This window comes from Peromyscus eremicus, chromosome 2, assembly GCF_949786415.1.
Source record: "Peromyscus eremicus chromosome 2, PerEre_H2_v1, whole genome shotgun sequence".
NCBI lineage: Eukaryota > Metazoa > Chordata > Mammalia > Rodentia > Cricetidae > Peromyscus > Peromyscus eremicus.
This window is the reverse complement of record NC_081417.1, coordinates 66,821,522-66,849,148: the sequence shown is the minus strand read 5'-3', so window position 1 is coordinate 66,849,148 and position 27,627 is coordinate 66,821,522. Positions and strand designations below refer to the sequence as shown.

The 27,627-nt window shown below is 50.2% G+C and overlaps 1 protein-coding gene across 1 annotated transcript in view; it reads left to right on the top strand.

Annotated features, from left to right (window-relative positions):
• Positions 1-27,627, top strand: part of Gabbr2 (gamma-aminobutyric acid type B receptor subunit 2) — a 349,015-nt gene that overhangs the window by 260,418 nt on the left and 60,970 nt on the right. The window contains exons 8-12 of the mRNA XM_059254316.1: positions 2,077-2,137; positions 11,365-11,445; positions 15,425-15,575; positions 17,642-17,774; positions 27,345-27,452. Coding sequence (XP_059110299.1) covers positions 2,077-2,137; positions 11,365-11,445; positions 15,425-15,575; positions 17,642-17,774; positions 27,345-27,452 — 534 coding nt within the window. The remainder of the gene's footprint in view (positions 1-2,076; positions 2,138-11,364; positions 11,446-15,424; positions 15,576-17,641; positions 17,775-27,344; positions 27,453-27,627) is intronic.

The window sequence follows — 27,627 nt, the reverse complement described above, 5'->3', positions numbered from 1 at the left end:
TGGGTGTTCAGTTTCAAACTGATACTACTCACAGCTGTCTTCAGGACTTCAAAAAGGTGTCAAAGTGGCTTTGGAAGGTGTTTCTGAGGACACATTGCGGGATCCTCTTTACTCTCAAAGCCATGGGGACTCACCCCACGGATTTCCTGAGGGACAATGCTCCCAGGGCCTTCCCCTGAGGATGAAGTGGACATGGAGTCCTGTCGCCCGGGCAGAGCAAGTGCATTGCAGTGAGGGGAAAGCAGGGTACCATGGAAACAACTTCCCTTCTGCATTTCACCATAAGAGCGAGATAGGGAGAGATGTGCTTTTGGAGCAGAAGCAACTCTACTGAAATAGCTTGGCTCTTAAATGAAACACAGCTGGGGATGTAGCTCAGAGATAGAGCACTCACCTCGTATGCACAAGGTCCTGCGTTTGGTTCTGGGCACTTCTAAACAAATAAAATGAAACTGAGATTGGATTCCAGCCTCATTTACAATGACCTTGTGATCAGCACATAGCCTTTCTCCATTTCTTTTCTTTACTTGCCCCTCCATGCACACGCATGCATACATGTGTGCACATGCGTGTGTGCATGTGTGTGTGGGTGTTCATATGTGTGTGCATGTGGAAGCTGAGGAACAATCTTGGTTCTCACCTTTCACCTTGTTTGAGACAGGATCTCTTTGTTCTTCAAGGCTTTCTACACTGGGCCAGATGCCCCAGGAAGCCTCCAGGGACTCTCTTGTCTCCATCTCCCATTTCAACCTAACAGCGCTGGGTCACAGGTGTACCCTACACTTCCAGCTTTGTGCACAGATTCTGAGGAGTCAAACTCAGGTCCTCACAGGACAAGTGCTTTATCCACTGAGCCATCTCCCCGTCTTAGTCTCAGTTTCTTGATCTGTAAAGTGGGCATCACCCCATGCCACCTGAGCTGGTTGTTAAGATGCAGTGGCAGGTGCAGCACGTCAATTCCCCCTCATCAGTTTTCTTGTACGGTTGCGGAATTTTAGCAGAGACCACAAGTGGGCAAAAAGAACTGGTGTGGCTTCTTTAAATCCCTAGTGTACTCAGCCAAGCATATGGAAACCATCAAGGCAGATGCTGGAGATGACAGCAATCTTTAGCCCCCAAGTCCCTAATGAGAGGCGCTCAGCTGCCTGTGACAGTAGTCAGGTCTTGCTGGATGGAGATGCTTAATTTTGAGCTGCATCATAGCCCAGTTATAATTGGGGCTGACATCACCCCTCAGGATGAGTTTCCCAAAGCATTCTCCATCCTTAGTAATGAACCACACACACAAATCAATAGATAGATAGATAGATAGATAGATAGATAGATAGATAGATAGATAGATAGATAGATACATGAAAGATAGAAAGACAGTAGATAGATAGATAGATAGATAGATAGATAGATAGATAGATAGATGACAGATAAATGAAAGATAGAAAGACAGATGATAGATAGATATACAGATAGATAGATAGATAGATAGATTAGATAGATAGATAAATGAAAGATAGAAAGACAGATGATAGATAGATAGATAGATAGATAGATAGATAGATAGATAGATAAATGAAAGATAGAAAGACAGATGATAGATAGATAGATAGATAGATAGACAGATAGATAGACAGATAGATAGACAGATAGATGAGAGAGAGAGAGAGAGATGTAATTTAAAAAAAAACCCACTCTCCAGCACCCTGATGGTCCTCCAGCCAGAGAGCCTCAGGGAAGCCCTATATCTTTCTGAATGGGCACAGGACCCACCATCAGAAGCCTCACCTCTGCCTCCATCCCATGATAGCACAGCTACCTGGGCATTTCATGATCACCGTGCTAATGACAATGCTATCTCGGCTTTAATTCATATGTGATAGTTTCATTATTGATTTTGTGCCCCTCGCATAATAAGCAGATAAAGTCACAACTAATGTGTAAGTAATGAGCTTGACTTTGGTGTCCGCCTCTGATGGGAGCTGATTTTTCTCCAGTATTAATAACCACATCATGCCGTTAAAGATTTCAGTGGGCTAACGTGACATTTCTCTTTTGTTCTCGTTTGTTTTGTTTTGTTTTTAGGGTCAAGTTGTGTTCCGGAACGGAGAGAGAATGGGAACCATTAAATTTACTCAATTTCAAGGTAGGCTTTTTGATGCTTATTCTTTCCAGCTGACGGCATTTATATTCAGGGATGTTGTGTTTCTGCAATAAAAGGCATCAGAAGAGATGGAAATCTGATATGAGATTCCAGATAAAACAAGAGTCAATAGGAAACGCTTCCCCATGAGAACATGAGTTACAGCTATGTGGAAAATTGTTTCTCAAATGCCTAGCTCCCCAAACCTACCCTACCCCCACGTGACTCCTAGACTTTCAGAAAAGGGGAACATGGGTGAGTCAATAGCAATATGCTGAGAAGCCTGCATCATTTCAGGACTTGATCACAGAAGTGTTCAACAGACCCCAAGACAGACAGGCCAATGTAATGATCCCCACATCTCCATCACCCAGCGGAGGCCATTGCCTGCATTTTGCCAGTCTTGTGTTATCTTGGCTCACCCCCACGCACCCCCGTCCACTTTTTGCTAGCCATTGTAAAACCACTCCTAGACATTAGCTCATTTCAATATATAAATACTTTGGTGTGCATTTCTTCAGGAGGACTTTTTCTGACATAGCCACTGTAACTACAAGAACATTTCCCAGTTCTTAATGTCTTTCTACTCCCCATCTATCAGTCTGCCAACCATTTCAAAGCTGACAGTTTAATGGAGAACCCTCACAAGGTCCAACAATCACACAGTCCGGTGTGTCTCCTTAGTGTCTGCTTTATTACACCCTCCACTCTCTCCACCTCTGCCCCCCTACACACACACACACACACACACACACACACACACACACACACACACATTTTTTTTTATTTACCACTTAATGTTCTGCAGGAACCAGTCCATTTGGTGGATTTTGCTGCTTCTGCTAGAGTCAAGGTGGGGCTCAGAAACCACCCCGACCATGCTCTGTGTGTCGTGAGAACACAGTCCAGAGAGGGGTGATAGCTTGTCACAGTCCTCAGAGCATACAGGGTAGTAGGGCTGGACACTCCTTGAGACAGCTGCCTCTGTTAGGCCCAGTGTGGTCATTATGATTGTGGTTAGCCTGCCCCACTGGAAGGAGCATTTATAAGAGCACTGCTTCTTGGCATCTTGACAAGAAATGAAAGCCTTTGCTTTGAACAGATCCCACAGTCTTTCCAGGGAAAGGCAGAATTAAAGTAAGCTCTTCAGATTCATTCCAGCGAATCCCATCAGGCTCCCGATCAGTCTGGAGAGGTGTTTCTCCGGCTGCCTCCTCCTCATGCCATCGTGCAGTTTACTCATTCATCTTCCCATGGCAGGTAATTGAAACGCATGTCAGCTCTGTAGCGTGCACAAAAGGTGTCATCTTAGGCAAATGTAATTATTTTCCCATTTGTTAAGTCTTCTTCATTGGCTGAACAAAGTAAGCATCCTAGCAAATATGCTTGTTTTTTGAATGATTGCAACTAAATCCTTTTGTCACATTTCTAGTTCTCAAATTATATCACTCGCTCAGGGTATTTTGTAAAATATGGGTTACTTGATCACAGCAGTGCATGCTGATTTTATTGCCTTTTTCTTTTTCATATGTTAAGTTTCGACATCAGTGCCAGCAACTGTGGGTTGAGCATATCTGAATTCATAGGGCAGACAGCACAGCAAACGGTACATCACGGACAGGTTTGTGGTCCTGCCCAGAACGAGTCAAGCAGCATCCCTCTAGGAGCAGTGGTACCTCCCCATGTGGGACCAGTAGAAGGTCCTATTGTCTGGGAAGTTAACACTTCCATTTCTGGGATCAACCCAGAGCCACAATAATGCACAGGAACAAATACCCAGAATCCTTCACTTTGGATGAAATACCTCCAAAGGATGTTGACTTTTCTCCCCAGAGGTCATAGCAGCTCCGGTCTCAGCTGCCCATGTAGAAACCTACTACTGCCCATTCATGTCCCCCATACTAACTCCTCTCCCTTCCCTGCCCACTGGCCACGCCCCATCACCATATCCTAGAACCCTCCTCTACATAGCTTATGCGTATGCGCCCTTCTCTGGCGGGCAATAAGCTCTGCACCCTAGATGGCAGGCGAGGCCATCCTGTAGAGCCACACTCACCCTGACTGTGCTCAGTTCCAATTCTACACGTTTCCTTCTCGTCCTCCATCCATTCTGCCTTCTCCTGAGCCCTGTGTGGATGGAAATGATTATTAGACAAGTAGCTTTTTCTTCCCCTTTAAGATCAAAAAGATTCCCTGTAACTGCCTCTTCTAAACGGTGCTGGAAATGTGTGGCAGGGAGGAAGCCGAGCAGGGCGTGATTAGGCCTTGTTTGACGTTCCCATAGAAGACCCAGCATCTGCTCCCGGCAGCCTGGCTTCATTAGGCCCACTTGTGAGACTGACGGATGGTGGCTTCCTTGAGATATAAAGGACAGCCTCTGGGGCTGGTATCTGCACACCTGATCTGAAGGGATGGGATCTTGCAGGCTCTTAATGCCATAATTGTCATTCATAATGTACCTCAAGCAGTGGAGGCCCCTCCTCTCCACGCACACCCTTAATCACCGCCTGGTCTTCTGAGTGCACAGATACGGATGCAGCTCCTCCCCACCCCACCCCCACCCCCGCATGTCTGCCTGGTGCTTTGCTGAGCCCTTCAGGGGAGCACTGAGCTGAATAAGATACAGTTCCTGCCCCCCACTGCCTTGTCTGGGGGGGACTTCATAATCTCTCTGGCCAAATGTCAGTGCCCATAAAGGGAGGAAGACACTTCCTGGACCCTATCAGAGAACTTCCAGAGCAGTTTGTCTCCAATTGGAGACTCCTGAGGCTGGTTCTTAGGTCCTTTCCTGTCTCCCAACACACACTGCAGCGCCCTTCGCGAGCCACAGTCTGAAAGGCTACCTCGGGGGACTCAAACACTAGCTTATGGAAGACTGGAGATGTAGACCCCTGAACCTCAGCACACTCTAGCAGGGCCGTGGGCCAGCAGGGACAGAAGGACATTAGTGAAGGTGGACTTACTGGGACCAGGGTATTGTCACCAATCTTCACCATCCAGGAGGAGCCCCCTCAGGAAGGGGGCCCAGAAGATAGAAGACCTCATGCTTCACAGAGTCGCAGACTGTGTGTTGCAAGGAGCCCTGACTCTCCATGCCTCTGCTTGAATACCTCCAGGGATGGGGAACTCATCCCCCTCCTGTGAAAATATCATTGCTTCCCAGGCAGTGTAGCTTAATTGCTCTGAATTTTCATTTCAGAGTTTATTTTAAAAAAAAAATAGTAAAATAAAAGACAATCGTGTCCCTTGCGTTGAAAGTGACTGAGTACTCAGTGACATGGTACTGCCATGTGTCTGGCTAGGTGACGGGCATGGAGGATAGGTATGACAGCTGCTGATGTCCTCCTCCCCTGGCCATTCTCAGCACTGACCAGAAGTGTGGGCTGGCCTCACACTCCTCACTGGCTTGTCCGTCCCCGTTTCCCTCGCTAATCCCCATAGACCACTTCCTCAGTGGATGACCCACAGCCTCCTGCTTAGTGAGGACACTGTGTTTGTGTGTCCTACCCAAATGCGCACTGCCATTTTGTGTGTGTGTGTGTGTGTGTGTGTGTGTGTGTGTGTGTGTGTCTTGAATTTGCCTCAATGCCATGGGGTTGTGTGGCTTTCGGTTTTCCCTGTTTTTGTGGTTGTTGATGCTTTATACTCAGCACTGTTTTTAATTACTCCTCTGCCTCCTCGGTGGGAGTGCATCTTGGCTAGGACTCCTCCCTACCGTCTCCATGGATACGGCATCCCCGCATCCACTCCCCAGTTACCAGCACCAGCTTATCTTAAACGTTGTATCCTCATGAATAATAAGGTCCTTATTCGCATCCCCTTATGGATGCAACTGGGACTTCTGGGGGCTGTTGGGTCAGAAAGTGTGTGCACATTAAATGTGAATACACCTACCAGATTTCTCTTCCCTGTGACTGTATGTTCTTCCTGATAATAACCCAGGGATGCCTATGTCCCTCCTTCCCACCTGTGGTATCCCAGGTATCTCCCTCCCTCCCCCTCTTCTCTTCTTCCCTCCCCTCTCCCCTGCAGTCTAAAGAATAAACTAAGTTTATTAAGACTGTGGCTTTCATGTCCGCTCCCTACCGTACTAGGCATCTGGGCCATTTGTGAACTGGCAGTTCTGACCTCTGACCTTTATTAGCCTTAAGCTTCAAAAGTGTCTTCCAGTCTGCCTCTGCTCTGTAAATTTCAAGTCCTTATGGAGCAGAACTTTTATATTTGGGTATGCACACCCCCTATTAAAAGGTCCTCTGCTTTGTGTTTCTCAAGCTTTTTGATAGTTGGATCTTCTTTTCTCTCTGCCTTGTTTTGTTTCTGACACAATCTCCCACAGCTCAGGCTATCAGGAACTCACTTTGTAGCTGGGCCTGTAGCCCACATCAAACTTGTGATCCCACTGCCTCAGTCTCCTAAATTCTAGGATTACAGGGATTCACTACTACAGTAGGCCAATAATTCAACTTTAACTCAAATGTTTGCTGCCTTCAAACTAGAGTCCAGTAAGAACGGGCATTGGGGGGCTGGGATAGAGACCATGTCACACAGAGGACAGGGGACAGGATAGAGACCATGTCACACAGAGCATGGAGGACAGGATAGAGACCATGTCACACAGAGCATGGAGGACAGGATAGAGACCATGTCACACAGAGCATGGAGGATAGGATAGAGACCATGTCACACAGAGCATGGAGGACAGGATAGAGACCATGTCACACAGAGCTTGGAGGGCAGGATAGAGACCATGTCACACAGAGCATGGAGGGCAGGATAGAGACCATGTTACACAGAGGACAAGGGACAGGATAAAGACCATGTCACACAGAGCATGGAGGGCAGGATAGAGACCATGTCACACAGAGCACAGGGGACAGGATAGAGACCATGTCACACAGAACATGGAGGACAGGATAAAGACCATGTCACACAGAGCATGGAGGGCAGGATAGAGACCATGTCACACAGAGCATGGAGGGCAGGATAGAGACCATGTCACACAGAGCACGGGGGACAGGATAGAGACCATGTCACACAGAGCATGGAGGACAGGATAGAGACCATGTCACACAGAGCTTGGAGGGCAGGATAGAGACCATGTCACACAGAGCATGGAGGACAGGATAGAGACCATGTCACACAGAGCACGGGGGACAGGATAGAGACCATGTCACACAGAGCTTGGAGGGCAGGATAGAGACCATGTCACACAGAGCATGGAGGGCAGGATAGAGACCATGTCACACAGAGGACAGGGGACAGGATAGAGACCATGTCACACAAAGCATGGAGGACAGGATAGAGACCATGTCACACAGAGCATGGAGGACAGGATAGAGACCATGTCACACAGAGCATGGAGCCAACTAGAGCAGAAGGCTGACGACACACTTAGCCTCCTGCCCAGGCAATGCAGCCCAGGGAGGAGGCCACGTCACTCCCAACTGTCTCCTAGATGCTCCTTGGCCCACAGCCTGGGAATATTTTCAGACTGGACATTTTTCGGCATCTAAATTGTCACCAATGGGATCTGTTTTCTCTAGGTGCCCAAATGCAAATTTTGAAAAGAAAGATAATAATAATAATTCTCTTTTAAATAGAATGTAAGGAAAAACTAGGATTATTCTATGGAAGTGAGACTATTTGTTTCATAATATTTTTAGCCTCTGAGAACCAGAAATTGTCCACATTGGAAGTCTAGAGTGTGGCCCAGTGGCTCTCCAATCCATCTTTGTAATAAGGTCAACTTGGGAAGCTTTTGAAAAATACAATTCCCCAGGATCCACTTCTTAACCTCTGGGGTTCTATGATGAATGGGCTAGTACCCAGGCATCAGAATCTTTCAGAGCCCCAGGACTCCGAGTCCTCACTAAGGCAAGAGTCACCAGAGCTCTCAAAGCAGCTAGAGAAAGAGAGGTCCAAAGAAAGGGATAGTCACCCCAAGAGCTGACCGCATGAGGACAGGGCACCAGCCAGTGATAGCCATTATAACGGCCCCTACTCCTACTGGGATGGTCTTTTTTCCAGGCTGTACACACACCCTGTGAGCTCTGGTTTATAAGTCCCAGTGTGCAACCATAGAATTACCACATGACCCACAGGCTGAAAACCTGGAAGTGCCGGGCCAGCAAGCTGGCTCAGTGAGTAAAATCACTTGCCAATGCTGGACTGACAGCCTAAAGTTGGTCCCCAAAAGCCACTGTGAGCCAGGCAGTGGTGGCGTACACCTTTAATCCCAGCACTTGGGAGGCAGAGGCAGGCAGATCTCTGTGAGTTCGAGGCCAGCCTGGTCTACAGAGCGAGATCCAGGAAAGGCTCCAAAGCTACACAAAGAAACCCTGTCTCGAAAACCAAGAGAAAAAAAAAAAAAAGCCATTGTGGAAGAAAAGAACCAACTCCCAACAATTGTTCCCTGACCCTTACACTCCTACACACTGATAATAATAAATAAAGGACTTTCGCTACAGGTGTTGGCTTCATGTCAGGCTGGCACGTGGCCAGTGGATGGAAAAACAGAAAGGGGGCAGGCGCTTTGTACATACCTGTAATCCTGACTGCTAGACAGGCTGAAGCAGGAGGACCACAAATTCAAGACCAGCCTTGGCAAATTCTAAGTTCAAAGTCGGCCCATGCAATTTAGTGAGACCATGTTAAAAACAAAATAGACTTGATTAGGGATGTGGAGGGAAGGGAATCACCGAAAGTAGAGACATCAATGCAGAGTGTCTGAGGACGAGCAAGGCTCACTCACGCTCTTCATGGATTAAACAACTACCATTTCCTGTTAGTTGAGCCAGCAGTGAGACACTTGGTATATGTTCTGCTCATGAACCCACAGCTACTCTGAAAGTTCACAGATTATGATTTTTAAATGAAATTGATTGATTGATTGATTGGTTGGTTGATTGATTGATTGATTGATTGTCATTCTGGGAATCAAACCCAGAGCCTTTCACATGTTAGGCAAAGGCTCTACCAACTGGGCTGATCTCCAACCCTTGGAGATCTTGTTTTTATTTTGCTGTTATCACTGTTGTTGCTGAGACAGCCCAAGCTGGCCTCAAACTTGCAATTCTCCTGCCTCAGCCTCCCTAGTACTGAGACAGCAGGTACGCACCACACCACTGCGTTTTGTATGTTTTAAATCTCTGTGTCTTCACTCCCAGCATGGAGCCTGGCCCCTTGCAGGTGCCTGACAGTGACTGAAGGCTGTAATGTAACTCAGGGACTTAGTATTACACTTCTGTGACGTCAAAGATGCCCCAGGCTGCCCTAGTCAAGGGTGTGGGAGTAACTTTGACTTTGTACTGCCTTTGGAAAATTATTGAGGGTTTGAGCCCCTGAGCTGGGCTCAGCATGCAAATAAGTACTCAATAAATGGAGGCAGGATGATGGGCAGCCCTGATCAGCATGAGCAGAAGAAGTGTCCCCCGAAGCAGAGGCGGGGAGGGGGCCACTGTCAGGTGCTCCTTGGGCACAGCCCCATGTGACTTCAAGCCCTTCCTTCGCCTGCCTGAGGTCCATCTCTCCTCTCTGGACAGGGCAGTTAGGTCATGGTTTCCAAGCAATAATGCAGAAATTTGCTAGCCCCTGGAACCTCCAAGTATTGCCTCCTGGGGGAAATTATGGTGATTGTGATCTTCATGGGAATGTGATTATTACTTCATTTCCATGGGACTGTGCATACAGCAGCAGGTTGTGTGAGTCTGTAGGGCGGGCTGTGTGGTTGTGGACGCCATGGGGTCCCTGCAGCACTACTTCCTCAAGTCCTGAGGATTTGTTCCAGTGGGCCTGCATATTTCATGTGCTACCTCCCCATGCTGAATAAATAAATCAGGGCCTCCTCCTCCTAGTGATGGGAGCTGACTGGGGAGCCTATGGGGCTGAGGACTTCAAAGGGTGCCTGCAGGGAGGCTGGAGCCACCTGCAGAGTGTGTTAATATGACATTTAAGACCCTAGGTGACCCAAGCAAATAGCAGCCACCTGCAGAGTGTGGACCCCCTCTATGACTTTTACATTCTTTCCCTGAAGTCTAGGAAGCAGGCAGAAGTGTGGCCTAGGAGATTCCCCAGCCTGCATCCTGAATGCTTACAAGGGATAAGCAGGGCTTCTGTACTTCTGCAAATTCTGTCTAGGCTGGAGTCCGGGCTCTGTCTCTGACACCAAATCCACAGCCCTAACTCAAGGGGCTGCTTGTATGAGTCTCTTGGTGGCGTGGGACATGGCTGGCCAGCTCCATGGCCACGTTGCTCCTTTCCCTGGGTGCTAAGATGCTCCTGCCTGTGGCATCTGACTGCTCCTCCCCAGGCTCCTGTGCTCTCTGCCCATTACTAAAGGTTGGCACTCCCCAGTGCTGCATTTGGTCCCTTCATCTTGCTGGGCTTTCCCTGGGGTCTCATATCTGCATGCTAGGATGAGACTCTCCCCAACTCCCATGCAGATGGCCCTGCCTCGCCTTTGCCCTGGGCTCCAGACCCAAGGATGTCTTCATCAAGGTGATCCACCGGGCAGCTCAGCCTCAAGACATTTAACATGTGACCCCTTCCTGTGTTCCCCACTCATAAAATCACATCTTAAGGCCTCTGTCATCCACCCCAGAATGCTGAGTAACTAGCTCGTTCTCACTCACCTGTCCTTTGTCACCCAGTGCCCTGTGTTACTTGGGGAAAGTCAACATTTTTCCTGCCACCTTCCAAAGCCATTTTTATCCTTGGCAATGGCCAATGAAATACAGTGAACTAAAGCCAAGAAATAGTAAGGACGAGGAAGGCATACAGAACTGGCCAATGAGAACACACTGAACAGGTGTGCGAGGAAAGAAGAGCCGTGGGGTACTGCTCAATACGGCTCGACAGAGCAGCATGGCTTCTGAGCCATCCCAGTTCCACCTCGGCATATACTCACAGGCCAGTCTTATTCAGAATGAAGGAAGAGGTGGTCCCCACTGCCTACAGCTGGTGGAATGCCTACAGTGGTTTGGGATCCTCACTTACCAGGGATTTCAGGAGATTGTGGGTGCCGCCCAGGGGAAATAGAATATAGTTCAGGGGAGCCGGGGACTGCCATCCCATCCTTGAGGTACTCAGCACAGGGTGGACACCCGGCTGAGGTTCCAGCCCAGGACAGTTACAAGCTTTGTGATCCTAACTGGAATGGGTGTTGGAAGACGGGAAAGCTGCACACAGCCTGGGACCGTCGCTGACTGGCCACTGTCTCTTGTTCTCCACAGACAGTAGAGAGGTAAAGGTGGGCGAGTACAACGCAGTGGCTGACACCCTGGAGATCATCAATGACACCATCAGGTTCCAGGGTAAGGCTTGCGGGCTTCCCGAAGGGCACCCCACACGGGAGATGCTCAGGGTCCTTGGCTTTGTGAGGTCAAGAGAGCATCCTTAACACATCTACTCACTCACTGAACACAGACTCGCGCTCACTCTGTGGAGTCCAGCTCCTAGGGTGAATCTATGGAGTTTGGGAGCTAATAGGTCCCTTCTCTTTGCCTCTGGCCTTTTGTCCTTTGTTTCTGCCTCTCCTACGGAAATGGACCGTGAGCCCCTTTCTGGGTCTTATTTCTCTCTAAATTCCTGTTGTCAGCCAGGATCTGGCATGTTGGAAGCTTGATGATAGTTAATGAAAACACTAAAACATCAAGTGGATGCCTGGGTAAATGGATATAGAGATGTATGGGTGAGTAGGTGGATAAATGGATGAGTGGATGGATATGGATGAATGTGTGGGTTGGTGGGTGAGTGGATGGATGGATGGATAAATGAATAGGTTGGTGAGTAGTGGCTGAGTATATAAGTAGATAGGACAGATAAAAGCCTGAAAATGAGTTGGGTGGGTGTGTAGATGGGAGGGTGGATAGATATATATGGATAAATGGATGGATGCATGAATACATGAATAAATGTATACATGGATTAATTAATATAGATATATGGATAGCTGCATGCATGCATACATACATGCAGATATGGATGAGTAATCAGTGGCTGAATAGTTGGATGAATGCATAGAGGCATGGATGGATGCATGGATAGGTAGATTGGATGGACAGCCTTGTCTCTGGATAGCAGTAGAGGAAACTGGAATTCTGTGGCACCCAGACAATTTTTGCTTGGATCATATTAGGTCATCAGGAATTTGTCTGTGCCTGGAGTTACTCAATAAACCCAAGACCACCAGACAAAGCTCTCTTACAGCACCTTTGGTGGGACTTGGTCCTGTCCATCCTCCCCACCTCACCTGAGGGAGCCAACACCAGGCACACAGTGGCATGTTACAGTCCACACACCCACCAAAAGTGGATGAGTGTGTCCTTTTGTACATTAAGAAAACAGCTCAGGCCAGGTGGTCATGGAGCGTGTCTTTAATCCTAGCACTGGAGAGGCAGAAGCAGATGGATCTCTGTGAATTCAAGGCCAGCCTGGTCTATGGAGCAAGTTCTAGGATAGCCAGGGCTACACAGAGAAACCCTGTCTGGGAAAAAAAAAAGAAAGAAAGAAAGAGAGAGAGAGAGAGAGAGAGAGAGAGAGAGAGAGAGAGAGAGAGAGAGAAAGAAAGAAAGAAAGAAAGAAAGGAAACAGCTCAGAAATGCTGTCACCCCAAATCCACACAGCCTGCGAAGGACATAGCCTGTTCTAACCTCCAGAGTCCTGATCTCCTTGAGAGACCTGTCTGCTCCTGGACTGAGGACAGGGGGAGCTTTTGGAATAAGGATTCCGGGTAGTGCGCTCCTGGCAGTATGCTGGCCCAGCCCGCAGTAGGCCCAGGCTCTATCCCCCGTTAACAGGGAAAGAGTCAAGCACAAAATAAAGAGAAGACAGACTGACAGCAAACCACGTTTTCTCTGTGGTCCCAGTGTTCCGAGAGGGGGTTTGCTCTGGGCTGCGGCCCTAAGACCTCCGTGAAGGGACCATCTCTGCACCTGGCCAAACTGCTTCAGTTCCTCCAAGGTTGCGACACCCGGGTGCCTGTCCCTGTGCTGTGTCCCGGGCAGCCTTCCTTCTCGTCTGGTGACAGCCGGCCACTCTTCTTACCCACTGCCCACTCTAGGGAGCATCTCCTGACTCCATCCTGGGGAGCTGCTCTCTGCTGCCTGCTGGGTACTCAGGCTATCCTGTGCCTAAGATGAGCCCACCCCTGGGCTGCATCCGCAGGAGCTGTTCGCACAGTGCAAGACCCAGTCTTGCCAGCAAGCCACTTACTAGCTCTAGAAGCCACAAAACACCTAGAAGACTGTTCACCCCACCACCCATAAGGGTGATGGATGAGTCAAGAGGGAAGGGTCTGATATTTATATCTTATTTATAGGGTATAGATAAGCTGAGTGTCCATACATTAAAGCTTCCATCTGTTCGTCTCTCTTGTCGCCACATCATCCTGCAGCCAGCATTCAGAAGTTGGTGTTGCCTCATATTGCTCCGTTCTTTCCCCAAGGCTGTATGCGTGCTCTCCACCCCCCGAGGGCAGAGACTGTGTCTTGTTCATTATGCATCCTTAATGTCCAGCATCAGGCCTGGCTAATAGAAGGTGATTATCAATGGTGGATGGATGCGTGAGGAATGAATGAAAATAAAATCCAGGGCTGCATCTAGCACATCTGTTCAGCATTCCCATCATGCTCCCATGGTTTTAGCTGAGATGTACTTAGTGGAGAGGCCATTCGGTAAAGGAGGAGGAGGACAGAGTGAGGAGGTTGTGTGTGAAGAGACGGTGTTGATGGAGATGGTAAAGCTATAGCTAAACGAGGGGCCCAAACTCACTGTAATCATATCATCATTGTCCCAAACCTCGGGACCTTGAGAGGGGCTTGTTTCCAGCCAGGAACCCTAAGGACTGCCCTTGAGTTTGGGAGCAGAAAGACCCCTGAGCCAGCCTCAACACATTTGGGAGGGGGAGGTGAGGAGGAAGTTTCTTGGTATGAAGCTCTGGCTTCTGGAAGGAGAAAACGCTGTCCATCTGTCTGTCTGCTTTGGGCCTCTCCTCTCATGGATCAGTCTCTCCCTCTCCCTCTCCCTCTCCCTCTCCCTCTCCCTCTCCTCTCCCTCTCCCTCTCCCTCTCCCTCTCCTCTCCCTCTCTCTCTCTCCTTGGGGCTTTTCCATAACACTCTGGACAGTCCCCAGATCCTTTAGAACCCAGTTTTTCTAGGTCTCTTAGACGGAGATCCCCATTGTCCCATTGACCGTCTCTAAACCCATTTGAACTTGCAAACACAGGTTTCCAGCCCAGATGAGGGGGCTTGTTCTCCACCCTGCAGCTGCCTGCCTGTTCCCTAGCTCGTCTCCTGGAAATGGAGGCATAACTGAGGCACTGCCACAGGGTCACCAGCATCCCTGACAGGGCTCTGGCCTTGGCCACTCCTCTGCATCCTCCTAGCAGATTTCACTTCTGTCCACTGGAAAGGAAGGTCTTGACGGTTTATAACTCCACAGCAGACACCTGACCTGACATGGCACATGAGAGAAGAGAATTTTCAGGGAGCCAGGGTGAGGGAGCTCCTGCCTCCTTCATCCTAGACCAACTCGTACAAGATAACCTAAGAGCAAACAGGCAACCACACAGGATGAAGCATTTGTATGAGCTTCTCAGTCCCCACCCCCTGAGTTCCTGGTGCCCTTGAAGAATGAGCCAGGCAGCCTGGCAGGCACAGAGAGAAACGGAACCCCATAGCTCCAGCCTGGCCCCAGCTCGGTGTGAAAGGGAGTTAGCTTCCACCTCCCACAGTTAGCCAGTCTTAGAAACAGAAAACCAAAGGACTTCGGTGATAATGACCTTGAGGCTGAGAATCTGCAGCTGGAGCACATATCTGTCACCCTAGAATTGACAGGCTGGGTGTCTTCCCTAGTGAGCAAGATCGTTTATCATATTCAGGTAGGAGCAGAGTCCTTGAGACCCATGCCAAGTTCTTCAACGCCACTCCCCGACCCTACCCCCACCCAGTGGCACCCAGCAGTACCTCTCTGCCTTCCCAGCCATGGTTACCTTTGGGGATAAATGGTGATGGTTTTTCAACAGCGTAATTAGACCAAATCAAATTCTAGTCTTCTAATGGCTGTTAAATGCATCACAGATCCCTTATTGATTCTATTTAGAGAAAGATATAAGTCCTGGCTCAGGCTCCTGCTGGGCAAGCTAGCCAGCCACTAGATCCTCTCACCCAGTGGGTAGGTAGGCCTGGTGTGGGGTACATGTGTTGTATTTGGCCATATATTAAGGACACAGAGGCAAAACATCCTCTGTTTTGACTACTCTGGGATCTGATGGCTTCTCCTTGACCTTGCAGGGTCTGAGCCACCCAAGGACAAGACCATCATCCTGGAGCAGCTGCGAAAGATCTCCCTCCCGCTCTACAGCATCCTGTCAGCCCTCACCATCCTCGGCATGATCATGGCCAGCGCCTTTCTCTTCTTCAACATCAAGAACCGGAACCAGAAGTAAGCAGCCCCGCCCCATGCAGGGAAAGTGCTTTTTGGATGGACCAGCCCCTTGCTCCACCAATGGAGCTGGGAGTTAGCATGGCAGGTTCTCTGGGAACACTGAAATTTCCTGAAGTGTGCTGCCCAGTCACTAAGATGATTTAGGATGCACACATGCGCGCGCGCGTGCACACACACTCACACACACACACACACACACACACACACACACACACGGGGAGGGGGGCACGGGCAGCTGGATTGCTAGAGGGCTGAGTTAAATAGAGTAGAAATGGGAAGCCCAAGTCCATGGACCTTCTTAGAGATCTGCACATCATCATCACCAGCAATGACACAGGAGACCCCAGAGTCCCCAGCTTCTCATCCCTACTCCCAGCACCTTTAGCTATAGCTGGTGGAAAGGACCACCAGGTTCAGTGACAGAGTCTCCCATTGATACAGCACGTGACAGTCCATTGCATCATTCATTCGACCCTTCCCATGACTCCCAGTGTCACCAGGGGTCTGCTGTCCATGAGTGACATAGCCTACCCCATGGGCTCTATCTCAGGTTCTTTGCCTAAGTGAGCGCCCTCAGCTCTCCGCAGTACCTCTCCTCACTCTGAGGCACTGTGCTCAGCTGTAGGCAGCCAGGCTGCCTACATTCCTTGACCTTGGCCAGGCAGTCACCTTTTCCGGTTTCCATAGCAAACCCCTGAATCCAGCTCCTGCCTTGTAGTGGGAGAGACTGGACCAAAGCTAGAAGCATGTGTGTGTTGGGAGAATCCCAACATGCACCCATGGGTCACGGGGGCCACTGTCCCCAAAGCCACACTGCATTACCCACAGGCTGGTAGGGACCAGGGCAATTCCAGGGAATGGGTTTTGCTTCTCTTTCTGCTTACCAAAGAGGAACTTGGAGGCTTCAATCTCTGATGGCTTGTTTGTTTGTTTGTTTAAGTAATTGTTTAGGTCAAACCCATTTCCTGACAAATAAATGCAATTTACCTGGTGTCTTTTTCCTAGCCACCTATAATTTACCCAGCTACTGGAACCAGTCCTGAGTGAGGGCTGCACCTGGTAGCGTTTGGCTCCAGGCCTAGGCACACGGTCATTTCTCCGCTACACAGCCTCCTGTATATCTAATGAGATCTTAAAGCTGCAAACCGCCTCACCAGATTAATTCTCTAATTTCCCCCTCACGGCCTCCTGGAGAAATTACCGGAATGATTTATTTGGCTGGCTCAGCCATTGAAAAATCTGCAAAAGCTGTGGGACTAGATCTCCCTCCCTTCCTTCTTCCTACTCACACTTTTGCAAACCACCTCTTCCAGGAAGCACTCCAATCCTAAGATCGAACCATTCACAGAACTGCAGAACACAAAGAAAATGTCTGGGGAACAATTGGCTGTAGCCACAGTCTTCAAAAGAACCATTCTAAGCCAACTGTGCTCAGGGAGTCAAGTACCTCTGGGTTGGCTAAAAATTCTAGCCCTCTTGGGGCTTAGCTCCGCATTGGTTTGCTGGGCACTTGGGAATGCCTTCTACCTGTGGCCTGGTGACGACAGGGACAGAAGGTGGCACAGGGCCCGGTTACCCAACTTCTGGGTGACTTCTGTGACTGAGGTGTTGCTACCCCGTTCCCATTTACATATCAAGCCACGGGAGCTTTCTGAGGACTCTAAGGGGGGCTCACTGGACACCTGATGAGCAGAGAGTCTCGAAGGAACCCTGGGTATTCACTGTGACATCCCCGCTCAGGCAGGGGAGTGTGGTGTGAGGACCACCCCCATCACTACAATCGTTAGATTTAACTTGTATTCCCAATCCTGGCCCCAAATCCTCTAAACCAAAAGCTCAAGTAGATGAAGCTGTTGTAGCAAGTGTCACCTGGGAAGTGACAGGTAGGCTTGAGGCAGAGTGGGAAAATACGCAGCTACTGGGGTCCCCTCCGGAAGCAGAGAGGTGTCAGCTAGAAGCAGAACAGCTTGAGCCCCGTTTCCCTAGTTCCTGAAGATTTGGTAGCGGTGCTCACCCAGGGTGCTCAGAAGATGCTGTGTGACCAAGTGTCTCTGCCCCACCAGGCTGATCAAGATGTCAAGTCCCTACATGAACAATCTCATCATCCTGGGCGGAATGCTGTCCTACGCGTCCATCTTCCTCTTCGGCCTCGACGGATCCTTTGTCTCGGAAAAGACCTTCGAAACCCTCTGCACGGTAAGCCCTTTGGTATGTGCCAGTGCGGTGTGACGTAAAGATCTCTCGGTGGCCTTGTCATCAGACAGAGCTGTGTGGAAACACCAGGATGGGCAAGAAACAACCAAACCAGGTCAACGGGTCTGCAGCGGGGCCAGAGAGGCGGTGTCTGACTGCAGTGAGCATAGACAGTGACTGTTCCACTGATGTGACCGTGTGACGGGCCACTGCCAGATGACAGCCAGCACACTAGAAAGGGGGAGAAGTCAGGACCAAAAGCATCAGCACCCAGAGCCGCAGGAGCAGGGCAAGGACACGTCCTCAGCCTGCTGGCTTTGGTGTGGTGACCTCGAGTCAGAGGAAAGCTGTGCCATCTTACTTCCTCCGTCAGTGATTTCAAACCCATTTTTTCATTATTGCTCAACCCAGGAAGTTGTTAGGAAGTATTTTTCCCCGAAATCATCCCTCCTGTAAGTGTGTGTGTGTGTGTGTGTGTGTGTGTGTGTGTGTGTGTGTGTAAAGGAAGGTATGTGAATGTGTGTGTGCATTGATGCATATGTGTGTACATGTGTGTATGGGGGGTAAGGACTGTATATGTGTGTGTGTGTGTGTGTGTGTGTGTGTGTGTGTGTGTGTGTAGGTGGGTATATACATATGAGTACATGTGTGAGTGGTTAGGTATGTGTATGTGCAGGGGTGTGTGTGTGTGTGTGTGTGTGTGTGTGTGTGTGTGTGCAGGTGAATGTGTACATGTGAATGGGGGTTGAGCAGGTGTGTATGTGCAGGTGTGTGTTGTTATGTATGGAGGCCAGAGGTCAAACTTGGGTATTGTTCCTCAGGAGCCATCCTTTGAGGTGGGCTTTCTCTCTAGAACTTGAGGCTTGCCAACTAGGCTAGACTGGTTATCCAGCAAGCCCCAGAGACCCTCCCGTCTCCACCCCCACCCTCCCCAGCGCTGGGATCACAGGCCACCACACCAAGTTTTCTACATGAGGTCTTACAAAACAAAATGAACAGACACGAAGGAGCTGGGTGAGGCAGTGGGTTCTTTGCAGCTCTCCAGGGCAATCACTAGTCCAGCGAGTCCCTCAAATAACTGGGGGGGGGGGCAGCATCAGAACGTCAGTGTTAATGGATGGGCAGCCCTCCCTGTGGCTGCGAGAGTAAGATGGCCCTCGGCAAAGCCACCTCTTCCAGGTCCTGCCTACTGCTCTGAAGCTTCAAGTCACCCAATGCCTGGCCGTGGAAAGGGTAGAAATAAAGAGTGAAGGATGCACGAGAGAGGATCCTAAGACATATGCATAAACACGCGCGCGCACACACACACACACACACACACACACACACGCACACTCACCATATGTCAAACTTTTTAGGATCACACATGTTCTCAGTGTTGTGGGGGCAGCACTGGAAAAACCCCAAGCTCCAGGTGGCCCTTCCGCTATCCCTACTGTTCCCGAGTCCGCAATGTCCTGCCCTTCTTGGACATTATCTTGGTCTCTGCTGAGCTCATCAGGTGGTAGGAACCTTAGGTGCTGCGCTGCCCTGAGGCTCTCACTAAGTACTTGGGAAAGAGCAAAACCACCCTAAACTTTTGCTCCAAAGGACTTACAGCCCCTCCCCGAGTTCAGGAACCAACAATTCGGAACTGGTACTGGGACTCTCCTGGTGACCTCTAGGCTGCACATTGGTCCAACCTCTCACTGTCATCCCAGGAGGGTGAGGGACCTGCCTCTGTCCCCCAAGGCTACTGCAGAACCGTACCCCTGGTTCTGCAGCTGCTCCAGTCCCTCCTGAGGCTCTGCTGGCTCCTTGGCATTGCCTCCAGTGGGGGAGTTGAGTCTTGGGTGCAGAGAAATTCTGAGGGCTGGCTTCCAGGAGAGTGCCTTCTCAGAGGTAGGTGCTCCATATGTCACCCTGCACCCCACCCTCGAAGGCACTTCCCAGAAGGGGTTTTCTGGGATTTGACCTGAATTCTCCAAGTGCTAATGACAGGCCAGGGAGCTAGGGAACAAGGGAAGGGCCGTCCCCACACTGGGGCTTTTTCCTTAATGAAGCCTGACGTTCTATTCTGGGAGTCTCGCTCATTTGTGTGAGAGGAAGGTCGTCCTGGGAAGCCCGGGGAGGCAGCATGAATAAATCATGACGTGCTTTACAAATCGACCTGAGCCTGAGCTCCAGGGCTGGGGAAATGGCAGTTCTCTTGCCCAGAATTCCTTTATCAGCAGTGGGAACTGCATGGAGGGAGCCCACATGTGACTGCAGGAGAAACAGCCTCCTCCGGATTGAACTGGTTCAGCCCAAATGTATGACCAGGGTCACTTCCAGAATAATTTCCTCTGTCACTCAAGAAGAGGGGTGGGGTACTCCTGACAGAGGAGCCTAAACATGAGCCTCAGCTGGTGGTGGGGCTTGTGCTATAGCAAGACGCCTCCTTCCTGAACCCCGCTGATGTCAAGAGTGGGGCTCTATTCTATCTTGGGACCCGCTGGCTGCCCCCAGTGCCCCCCCACCCTGAGCAACCCAGGGGCAGAAAGTGGGATGCAGAAAGGAGAATCAGGGCCAAGGCTGTCCTGAGCCCAAAGCTTGAAACTCAGCCTCACTCTTGTCCTCTGTAAAATGGGTGAAACAGCCCTCTCTCATAGGGTAGGGACAGATGTGGGGTAAAGGAGAAAGAGATGGTGACGTGGGAGGAAAGGAAGACATCACAGTGTGTCACTTTTGTTATCAACTTGTGAGTCACAGGATCTACCCCAAGGAGTCAAGTTCAGCCACCTCTCCTCAAGAATCCAGTTAAAACAGCCCAATTAATAGTAAAAAGCAGGAAAGGGCTTAGTCAATGTGGCCACAGTGGAAAGAAGAAAATAGAGATCCCATGACACCTGTAAGCCGGTCTTCAGGGTCCTGAGGGAAGAGTGCCGCTGTTAAGAACACTGGCCACTCTTGCAGAGCACCCAGATTTGAGTCACAATTCCCACACCTAGTGGCTCACAACCACCCATTCTCCAGTTCCAGAAAGTCCTTTTCTGGCCTCTGTGGGCACCTGCACACATGTGGTACACATACGTGCATGCAGGCACACACACATACACATAAAACAAAAAGGAAACCTTTTCTTGAAAGGCTAAATAGAGGGCCAGGGTACCGCCCTCTGAACAGTCCTAGTCAAGGAGCGGCCCCTCCCACCACTGACCCAATGTGGCCATCGGAGACTGAGGCTTCAGTCTCGTCCTGTGAAATGGTCTGATAAGTTCTTAGGACTGTGGCAAATCTCTTTCCAGGAGACAAGCTCTCTGGCTGAGGCCTCTGCCTTCTCCCGGCATGGGAGAGAATCCTTGTGAAATTCCTACTTCTTGGGGTCCAGTGTTTCACTAGCCTGACGGAGAGGTTAAAGGGCATAGGTGTCTCTTTAGAACATCTTCATTTCTACTGTGCTGGTTACAGCCTGGCCTCCATGTCAGGGACACCCTCAAAGCCAGGGGATGGATGAGGTGGACCCTGAAGTCAGCCTCCATCATGAACAGCTTACCAGCGTCACTCTGTTCTCCCTCTCCACACATGGCCCTTCTCTGCCCTTCAGATTTTAATACAGACAACCGTGATAGTACTTTCAGCAAGAAGCTGTGACAACCCCGGGGTCCGGCCTCCCTAGGGGTCAGGCCTCTGCTCGGGAAGGCCATTAGCATCCATACAGGGACACATGTGAGCACGTGTGTACACACATACAGATTCTGCTGCTGGAAAAGCAGTCACACTCAGCTCCCATCCCCCACCTTCGATCCTTTCTGGAACCTTCCCAGCCACCAGTGCCAGCTTCAGCAAGTCCTGCAAGCAGCTCCAGCTCCATGGTGCTGTCTCCCTGGACACTGTCAGAAGTAGTCACCATAGCAACGCGGCCCCGTGGGCAGAGTCGCTGGGAGAGCGATGCTGGGTGTGGGCAAAGCCCTGGTGTTGGGGGAAGGGAACACCAGCTCACAGATGGCAGACCCACCTGGCTCAGGAACCCCAGCCCTAGCAGCTGGAAAGGGAGCCAGGCAAATTACACTTGCCGTCCTGTGAAGTCTAGGCAGGAACCCCAGCCAGGGCACAGGAAGTGAAGGAGAGATCCACAGTGAGGACCTTGGTGGACAACCAGCCCCGTAGGCCCTGCCACCCTCCCTGGCTCAGCGGCATTGCTGAGGGTAGAGACAAGCCAGCAGCTCTGTGTAACCCCTCAAAAGCCCACTCCACCCGGGAATTCAACACCATCAACACTGCTTTGCCCTGGAACAGCTCCTCCTTCCAACCCCGAGACAGGCCACCAGGCAAGATAGGTCTACCCCCCTCCTGTCCTGAGAGCAAGCCTAGAACCTAGCCCGCAGTGCTTGGCTAGCATAAGGTTCCAAACACCAGGAGATGACAAGGATGCCTGCCGCGTACCTTCTTCTCAAAACAAACAAACAAACAAACAAACAAATAAAAACATCTTGAGTTTTCTTTTTTCATCTAGTACATTTATTTATTGGGGGAGGGAGGTGCACACGTGCCCAGGCGTGCATGTGGAGGTCAGAGGACATTGTGAGGGTCCACTCTCTCCTCCCACGTGAGTTCCAGGGACCAAACTTAGTCATCAGGCTTTCGGAGACACTTGCCACTGAGATGTCAACTGGATTTTACCAGAAAAAAAAAAATAGGTCAAAAGGTCAGCTGAGTTCTATCTGCCAAACAAGCAACCCAGCTCAATGTTTGCCTATTTGGATCTTAAAAAAAAAAAAAATCAAGATAACAACCAAAAAAAAGTCTACCTTTTATGGCATATACTTGAGCAGTTTTAGAGTGTGCGTCCATTTCTAATGTGTCCCCAGAGTATTTGAGAGGCTGCTGGCAGATATCTATGTCCAAAACGCCACCGCATGACTCCCCAGCTGGGTGACTTTGCCTTGGCTCCTAACATCTCTGAGCCTTAGTCCATTCACTCTTCTGTAAAAGTGGGGTTATACTAGGCTTGTGGGGGTTAAATGAGAACATATATTAAAGCTCTGGGTCCCAATGGATGTTTATGAATGAATGAAAGGATGAATGAATGAATGAATGAATGGTAGGGTGAATCACTTATGAATGAATGATGGACTGTTAGGATCATCATGGTCACTTCTAGAAGGCAGAGTGAACAGATAAAGAGCTGGGAACCTGGGGTGGGCGCTGGTAGTTTTGGTGCAGGTGTTTCCATGGCAACTGTGACCTGCTGTGGCCTTGCTTTGCTAGAACTGGACTGGAGACCAGCCAAGCTGCGGTGAGCCTCTGCCACCTGCAGTGTGGGGGGCCTCAGGGCAGGCCACGAGGGCAGCAGGAGTGACACATCAGGAACCTCTGTGGGTGCTCTAGCCGGGAGACCCCGGGTCACTGGACTCCTGTTGAAAGCCAGTCCAGCCAGGGGCTGCTCAGTGAGCACTCAAGGAGCCAAGCTGGGCATCGCAGCTCCCTGCTTGAGGCAGGAGAAGCCTCATTCAATGCCTCACTTAGAGCATGTGTGTGCATGCAGACATGTGCATACCGTGAAGAGATCCCTGTGAATAGCTACAGAACTCCACATGGCAGGCCACGGGTGTTGACGCTGCTTCCCCAGCCCACACCTAAAAGAGCTGTAGATCATAAGTCCCCGGGGCTGTGCTGTGGTGAGTCCCTCGGAGACCAGGGATCCTGGAAGCCCACAAATGTCATCCTCTGAACATCAGCTTTGGAAAAGCCGGGCTGAGAGTGGGAGTCACTGGCATGTGCCCTCTCCCTCAGCTCTCCAGGAGCAGAGCAGTCCTGTCCCAGTATGCAGGGTTGAGTCCTGCGGGTGATTTAGCTTCCTTCCCTTGTTTACAGGGAGCTGTATGCTCAACATGGGCAGCAGCTGGGCAAGAGTGGGACAGAGGAGCCTTCTTTTGGCCCTTCCAGAAATACTGGATTTTTCTAGCTCTAAGAGAAGGTAGAGGTTACCCAAGAAACCCCCACTTTGTCTCCTAGTAAATTCAAGTCTAATAGAAATTAGTGAGATATCATTGCTTAAAGGGTTTTGCACCTTGTTCTATCCTGTGGGGTTTCCCTTTGGGTAGCGGAGGACCATCAGTGTGTGATTCATGCCAGGAGATGAGACCGGAGAGCGAAGGAAGGACAGACTTGGAGTGGTTCTCGAGTCTCTAACTTGGGTGACGAGTGTGTGGTGGAAAGACTCCCCGTGTCTGAGGAAACAGCATCTCAGGGAGACACTGTGGTCTCAGCCTGGCTGTGAAACTGAGGGTTTTATGGGACACCTACTTGTCACCAAGGCCTCCTGTGACAGCAGCATGTGCAGCATTAGAGCCTGGAGGAAGACAGAGCCTAGGAGTCAAGATGACATCCAGGGACAGCCTTAGGTAGGCAGAGGAAGCTCCATCCTGAGTGGCTTCCATCTCACAGACACAGGAAGAGATAAGAAGTGAGTGTCCCCTCCAGCAGAGTCCCTCAGGGGTGAGCCAGCCTATGAAGCTGCTCTGCTGGGGTTAGTCTACTGTCCCCGCTGCTCTGTTCTCTGCTGCTGATTCGCCCTTATCAAGAATCTGCTGCATGTGGGATGTAAGATCTGCTGGTGGCATACAGAAACCCTCCCAAGGACATAGAGCTGCTCAGGCCATCATTACATTCAGCAGTGACAGCCCCAGCCTCAGTCACTCACTGGGGTTCCCACACCTGAACATCCAGTCGTATTCACGGTTCTGATCAATTACCAAAACTAGCCAAGGCATAGGCTGGTGCGGGGGATACCCAGGGAAGACCTGGTAAGCATCCAGAGCCTTCTCCAGGGACATAAGACAAGCAGGACTTGAGACACGCCAAGAAACCCCACAGGGCAAGCCAAGGCCCAGCCACATAAGCACCAGGCCTGCAATACACCCACATGCTAAGCAGAAAATGGCTACCTGGAATTATGTATAGAGCACCAATCATACCTTTTGCACAAATTGCTTAGGCATAGTGAGTCGCTACATCATGGAGTGAATGGGTCCCCAAGTCCGAGTTCACAGACGCCAGCCAGGGCCAGCATCTCCATCAAGCAAGTGTCTGTCTGTGGAGCGTAATACCCAGGCCCCTTGGCCTTCTTTGCTTTCAATTCACTGCAACACATTGCAGCTTCCAGACGCCAGATTAAATTTCTCTCATCGAGTTTTAACTCACTTAATTTATGTTATTGAATCTTAATGAAATTGGCCCTCTCAAAAGAGACAAGTAGCCTGGTAATGATGGCTTTAAAGAGAACGTGGGTCAAAGGGAGTGTGCATAAGCCAGGCACAGGGCAGTGACATGTGGCCTCCAAATAAGATCTTTGTTGGCCACAGAGCCACAGAATGAGGCAAAAAGAATGACATTGTTTCATCTTTTCCATCCTTTATAAAAATAAAAAAAATGCCCATGGCCTGTGTATGTTTCCAGTTAAGAGTCACTTTCTTTTTTTTAATAATTTAATTAAATTTGTTTTATGTGCATTGGTGTGAAGGTGTCAGATCTCCTGGAACTGGAGTTACAGTCAGTTGTGAGCTGTCATGGGGGTGCCGGGAATTGAACCTGGATCCTCTGGAAGAGCAGCCAGTGCTCTTACCCACGGAGCCATCTCTCCTCCCACTAAGAGTTACTTTCTAATAGCATGTGATCCAAAACTCTAGGAGACTGGCCTAGACAGAGTCACTTTAAAGCATGTGCAGGCTGTGAGAATCCTTTTTCTCCCTGCCACCTCAATTACCTGACGAAATAAGATTAAGGAAGGAAGAGTTTACGCTGCCTCACAGTTTGAGGGTACAGACCTAATCAGAAAACTTTCTCACAGACACGCCCAGGGGTTTGTTTCCATGGTGATTCTAATTCCCATCAAGTTGACAACTGAGATGAACCATCCATTGCTTAGACTTTTATCTCTGTGATGAAATAGCCAGAAAAACAGCTTAAGGGATGGGCAAACAGTCCCGCTTCAGTCTGTCATAGTCAGGAGTATGTGGCCCAACAGAGCGGCTCACCCACATAGTGGGTAGGAAGCAGAGACAGAGAGAGCCAGGGACCGGGTCTAACATTCGAAGGCCAGTCCCTAGCGACCCACTTCCTCCAAGACCCTCCCTCATGAGGCTTCCGCAACCTCCCAAAATAGCCCCACCAGCCGAGGACCCAGCATTCGACCCTTGGGCCTGGGAGACCATGCAAATGAAGTGTCCCAGCTGGTAGGCCAGCTCCTGAGTGTAGACGAAGCTCATTTGAGTTAAGCAGACTCTGGAGAGGAGACAAATGCTGTCGGGGAGAGAAGGCCACTCTGGCGCAAGGCACTGCCTTGGGGTTCTGGGGCTTCGGCAGGTAGGTGAGGAACTATGTAAGTTTAAATAGTGATGTCCTCACTCAACAGCTCCCAGGTCATCCTGGTGGCTGGGAGTGGTCTGCACGATCCACACTGCCTCTGACCTCATGGTCCTTGTTGAATGAACCAACCAGTGTCTGGCTGAGTGAATGCTGTGTGAGTACCCCAGTGACTGTGACAGAGGACAGTGGATGCTCTGAGTCTCCTCCTCCCTCCGTGTTCCCCGCCTTTCTTAGCATCCTTGGGTGACAGCATGGATACTACATATGCACATTATAATGTAGGTGATAATGTAGCCATCCCCACCCTCCAAAAAACCAACACTGTCACTCACTGCCCGTCTAATTTCCTACCTATTGAGTAAATGGAAGAAGACAGAGGCTGCATCCCCACCTGTGCTGTGCCCCACTCACATGTGTCACATGTGTCTCTCAGCAATGGCTAGACTGCGGCTGCCTTCCCTAGCTTAGGGAGTGGCCTCGCCACTTCCTCAGCCAGTTTCTGTCTTCACAAATGGAGTGGGACCAGTGCACCTGTGAGCCACATTGCCAGAAAGGCATCCCCAAGGGCAGGGGCTTAGGAGCTGTCCTGGGAGACCAAGGCTCCTTGGAGACATCCAAGTCAGCCAGTGAAGGTAGCATCTGGCTGTCCTTACAGCCCTGGCATAAAGTTGGCATCCCAGAGGCCCCCTGGTAGCTATCAGATGGGAGCCATCCTGTCTCAGCCTCCAGGAACCCAGAGTGTAGGCTCCTTCACACTGGCTGTTCCCAGTACCAGGGCTGGTAACCAAGGCACATTTCAGCTTGAGAAGCATGTCAGAGCCCAAGCAAGACCTTATTCCTGAGCGGGGTCCCCAAGGTCAGTCAAAGCATGGGACCAGCAGCCACCCAAAGGAAGGAGAGAGGAAGAAATGGGAGAGAGCAGGTGGGAAGATGCCTGGCTCTTCGCCTCCCTAGTGACCCCTCAACAGTGCAGAGACTTCTGCTACTTGCTGGGTAGGTAGCACCCTCTGAGCTGTGGCCCATTTGGAGGCAGGATTTGAACCTTTTTGACCTCTGCACCTAGTGCCCAGGACCTGGCGAGTGCCCCATAGTACTAGCTGTCTACGGAATCCATCTGACCGCAGGATGCTCTGGAGACTCGCGAGCATGCATGGCAGATGTCTGTCCCCAGCACCTAGGTTCCACTTGCTGGATGGTCACTCGCCTGGGAGATGTTAACTCTGCTGTGGTTGTCCTGGCTTCTAGGTCCGGACCTGGATTCTCACCGTGGGCTACACAACCGCCTTTGGGGCCATGTTTGCGAAGACCTGGAGGGTCCATGCCATCTTCAAAAATGTGAAGATGAAGAAGAAGGTAAGAAGAGCCTCCACTTCGGTTGGCTGTGTTCAGTCGGCTTTTCTTGTGTGAACAGGCATTAGGCGCCTACTGTGTGCAGGTACTGAGCAACTTGGTGATGATTCAAAGGACACTCAGTGGCGACCTCCTGATGACAGCTTCCCAGGGAATCCGTTCACAAAGCCTCTACAGC